Consider the following 4543-nt stretch of genomic DNA (forward strand, 5'->3'; position numbering starts at 1 on the left):
ATAAGGAGAAAAAACTTCCAAAAACCGGCTACACAAAGGAAGAAGACTGACAGATAACAGGATGCTAACAGACTGTCTTCTTTGGGTGGAAAAGACACATTGAATTTCATTGTTTGGAAGCACTTATATTTTTATCCATGAAATTTTTGTTGAGTACTATCATGTGTGAAGCATTGTGCTAAACACTCTGGATTTAACACAAGATAAAATCTCCACTCTTGAGTTTGGAAAAACATATTAATTAAGACAATTATTATAATATGAACTTATATTCATACAATAGAGCATACATGCAACAGCCTTTAATTCTGATTAATCAGTGCTTAAGGGCTATGAGATGAGTGTGCACAAAAGGGGAGTTTTTATGTTGGATTAAAGAATACACCAAACAAGATCATCTCAACTAATGTTGAAAAGAAACCTATGACAAAATCCAAAACATTTTTATGACAAAAAAAAAAATAACAATGAAAAACTAATAATTAAAGTTAAATTCCTTAACATAAAAATGCCATATGTGAAAAACCCATAAGTAACATCATTCTCAATGGTGAAAATCTAAATGTTCTTCCCCTAAACTTAGTAACAAACTGGTAATCCCACCTTCATCTCTTAAATTCAAAATAGCAGTCGAAGTTATAGCCAGGGCAATTAATCAAGAAATGGAGTCTTCCAAATTTAAAAGAAAGACATAAAATTATCTCTGTTGCTGATGACATAATGTTCTCCCTAGGAAACTCTAAAGAATACATTTTTTTTAATTGTTAAAGCTAATACATAAATTCAGCAACATGACAGGAAACAAAACAGCACACAAAAACTAACCGTATTTATATATAGTATAAATAATCCAAAATGAATTTTTAAAATTTCATTTGTCATAGTTACCAAGAGAATAAAATACTCAGAAATAAATCCAACAAAAGAAGACTTATGCACTGGAAACTACAAAACATTTATGAGAGTAAGAAAAGATGTGCATGGATAGGAAGACAATATCGTTAAAAAATAGAGCAAGATTAGTAAGCGAGGAATTAGGAAGGCAAATTTACACAGATATTAAAGAACCTCTATGTGGCATTCATTAGTTTCAACTATTTTTATAGCAGAAATAAACCATTTAGAATCGTTTTATTTGTTTTAAATCAAGTGAATTACTTGAACAGATTTATGTGTTGCAAATAGAATTCTGACAACTGTATGGACAATGGATTGAAGAGGAGAGAAAGTGGGTGTGAGAGGGCAAAGCCGATGGGGAAAGTGGTAATGAGATGAAAATAAGGCATAGTCAAAAGATACTGAAAAGGAAAGATCTGGAGATCTTGATGGAAAACAGTTTGTGGTTGAGTTAAAAAAAAAAAAAGCGGAATAAAAGATGACTCAGATTTCCAGCTTGGTTGACTAAAAGGGTAGAGCATGACCTTAATGAGAGAATTCTAAACAGAAAACTATTCAGAATTTTGATTATGTAAAATGTGAACATACTGATGTCAAAGATAAAGTATGACATAATACAAGGTTGAAAATAGTAATGATTATTTTCCATTTGTGAATGACTTAGAAGAAATATCCTAAATTTTATAGGAAAAAAAGAGCATATTGGAATGTAATACAAATATTCTTTTGTGCTAACTTTTGCAAACGAATTTCTTTTTCACTGAAATATTTTAGGTCTTATAAATGTAGAAAATGACCAACTAATATCGCTAATTCTGCAGTTTACCCTTTTATACAGAAATAGTAAATAATTTCTCAGAAAGCCAACTAAGATATTTTTCCTCATTAATGTTTTCAAAATGCCATGCTATTCCTCAGAGAATGATACTGTTTCCTCAGAATGAAAATTAGAGTGAACAATAGAAATTTCATAAAATCATGTCCAAAATGATTTTTTAGATAATTTGTCCATTCTTCCCTCAACTCAAATCTACTTCCAGCCTCACTTCTCATTCCCCCACAGCTAAACCTTTTATGGATATAAGAAGTGTATGTCCATATTCTTTATTTCCTTATCTTCCATATATTCCTAATTTTACTTTGCATATCTTATTTCTCTAAGTGAAATGGCTGTCACTAAGTTTAACAGTGCCCAACACATGACTAGATCATCTTTACATGGTCATTCACTTGCACTAACATGCTTAGAAAACCATCTTTCTTGAAATATTCTCTCTCTCTCTTTTTTTTTTTTTTTTGTAGATTAATAAGAGAAAGGTTTGTTTCCAAAAACCATGCACATTGGGGGAAATATTCTCATTTCTTGGTCTCTATTACACTATACATGCCTGTTTTCTTTTATCCCTCTGATAAGTTTTTCTCAATATTTTATGCAGGCATACTCCCCTCTATCCATCCCTTAACTGGCATTTCTCAGGAGTTTACACTAGCTCTGTTTCTTTTCTTACTCTAGTTTCTTCCAGAAAAGCTCGTCATGTCTATGGAGTCAATTTACAAATATAATCCAACAGTTTTCCTTTCACATACCCTCCCCCTTTTATTTCAGACTTCTGAAGTGCAAGGACAGGTAATCAAAGGTTTCCTCAAACTCTCAACATAGATATCCCAAATGCATCTCAAATTAATCATGTCCAAATAATCACACACTCTTGATCACTCCCATCAAACACAGGTCTCTTCTGGTATTCCTATCTTAAGGAAATTATCATTCATCTAAGCACACAAATCACTCTTAGTAACGTTTCTAACACTTACTATTTATTAATTCCTCATAGCCATTTCATAACCAAAGACAGATAATTGTTACTTTCTAAGTGTCTCTACATCTCAGTACTATCAACACCCATATCCAAACCACCAACATGTCCTGAAATGTTGTAAAAGCTTTTTAACTATTCCAATCACAACATTGCCTTCTAAAATCAGAAAAATGTATTGGACAGAAAGTTCTCAGTCCTCAAATCTGTGAAGGAAACATAGTAAAGTCTCAAATTTGTTTCCCGAGTGCCTGTAGAAAATTATAGTAATTACTTAAATACACATCTATCCACATTACATATTGCCATTAATAGTCACCACTTCATTAGAGTAAGTGGTTTGAGAAGTAGTAGAGAAAAGGTGAATGACAATCACTATTTCCATCTTGCTAAATCTTCTGCTCTGTTTCTGACCTTTTAACACCTGAGTATCTGATATGATCTTTCTCATTTAGTCTTTTCCAAATTATTCTGGGGTCATCCGAAAGCCCGGGAAGGTCTCGATGTGCTTCTCCAATACGCGTGAGAACGTCTTTGGCATAAAGATGTTCATCTATTTTTTCTCGGAGTAGAAAAGACTCCAGTAAAGTCTTCTTTTCTTTCAAGAACGTATACTGTGCCAGCTCTGCTCTTTTCTTGTTACATTCAGGACACTGAGAAGAAATGTGTTGCTTAGCTTCTGTCACCTGTATTGGTGCTGTTCTCAAGTTTTTGAAATAGATTCTGTTCACAAGTTCATCAGGGACAGTACAATTTAAGGCATCTCTCTCCGAAGTCTCTCTGTTCAATCTAAGCTGCGGCTTTTTCTGTCTGCTGCTCTTCTTCTTTGAGTTCACTCTATGATGGATCAAGTTTATCTTAATAGCGCAAAAAGACTGCAGGGCATGCAATTCTCTATCGGATACCTGAGAAATTTCCGTTTGAAGTCTAGTGTCTGGTTGGGACCATTCAGAGTTAGTTTCTTTGCCCTTGAGGTAATTGATCCACTTTATACTAAATTTCTTTTCATTATTTTCAAAGTCTGAAAGCTCAGAATGTTTGTCGTCTTGTTCTAAGCTTTCGATCTGCTCTTCACTCTCTGGCTTGTTTCCTGGGTCACAGGACCAGGACTGTGGGCCTCCAGAGGAGCTGAATGAACCGGAGCTCTGTACCTCATTAGTAAAGAAACTGAACGTCCCTGTTTCATCAGAAAGGTCTGCGAGAGTACTTCTCTCCGTTTGGGCCAATTCTCCTTGTTCTTGTTTTGCATCCTCGGACTTTGCCATCACCTTACGTCAGATTCAGCTCCTTATCTGCTTGGCCCGGATCAAAGCAGGCTTAGGAATTGGTGAGGGCTGAGCCCCGCGGGGATGGTTCTCGCGAGCAACAGCTCTGCAGAGCTCGTCTTCCGGGAGACGCCTTCCCGGGTGCCTTGGTAACGCGGGCCGGTCATGCGCAGTGAGTGGGGCCGTGTGGCGCCCCGCCCCTTCCTCTGCGCGCCCCTACGCCACCTACGCAGGCGCAGTTGGCGTCGGGCTGGCAATTTTCCGCTCCTTGTCCTTCTTTGATGTTTTTCTTTATAGAAGTTTCTGGGAGAGGGTTGCACACTGCGTTGCCTCATGGGACAGGTGGTATACGTGTGTCATGACAGTAAATATAGGTGGCCTGTAACAAATCCGAAAATGTGTGCCCCACCTAAACGCATCCACATAAAATAAACAATATGCGGGTTATGAAATAGGCAGAAACTTGCCTGCCACTCTTTACAGCCAGGACGCTCCCTATTTGCAGATCGTATCCTAAGAGAAAAGTCAAAATACTGAAATCATTCTGTAAGACTTCTTGCATAA

At 36.3% G+C, this 4543-nt stretch overlaps 1 protein-coding gene across 1 annotated transcript; it reads right to left on the reverse strand.

Annotated features, from left to right (window-relative positions):
- Positions 1-3103: 3103 nt before the first annotated feature.
- CUNH8orf48 (chromosome unknown C8orf48 homolog) lies at positions 3104-3979 on the reverse strand. The gene has a single exon (XM_003804099.2). It carries the CDS (start codon positions 3977-3979, stop codon positions 3104-3106), a length of 876 nt encoding a protein of 291 aa, XP_003804147.2.
- Between the last annotated feature and the right edge of the window lie 564 nt (positions 3980-4543).

The sequence above is a fragment of the Otolemur garnettii genome, unplaced genomic scaffold (genome assembly GCF_000181295.1).
Source record: "Otolemur garnettii isolate 467f Iridium unplaced genomic scaffold, OtoGar3 scaffold00121, whole genome shotgun sequence".
Lineage (NCBI taxonomy): Eukaryota > Metazoa > Chordata > Mammalia > Primates > Galagidae > Otolemur > Otolemur garnettii.

Excerpts from the sequence above, each read along its gene's own strand:
- CUNH8orf48 (XM_003804099.2), bottom strand. The coding sequence starts at position 3,979 with ATGGCAAAGTCCGAGGATGCAAAACAAGAACAAGGAGAATTGGCCCAA.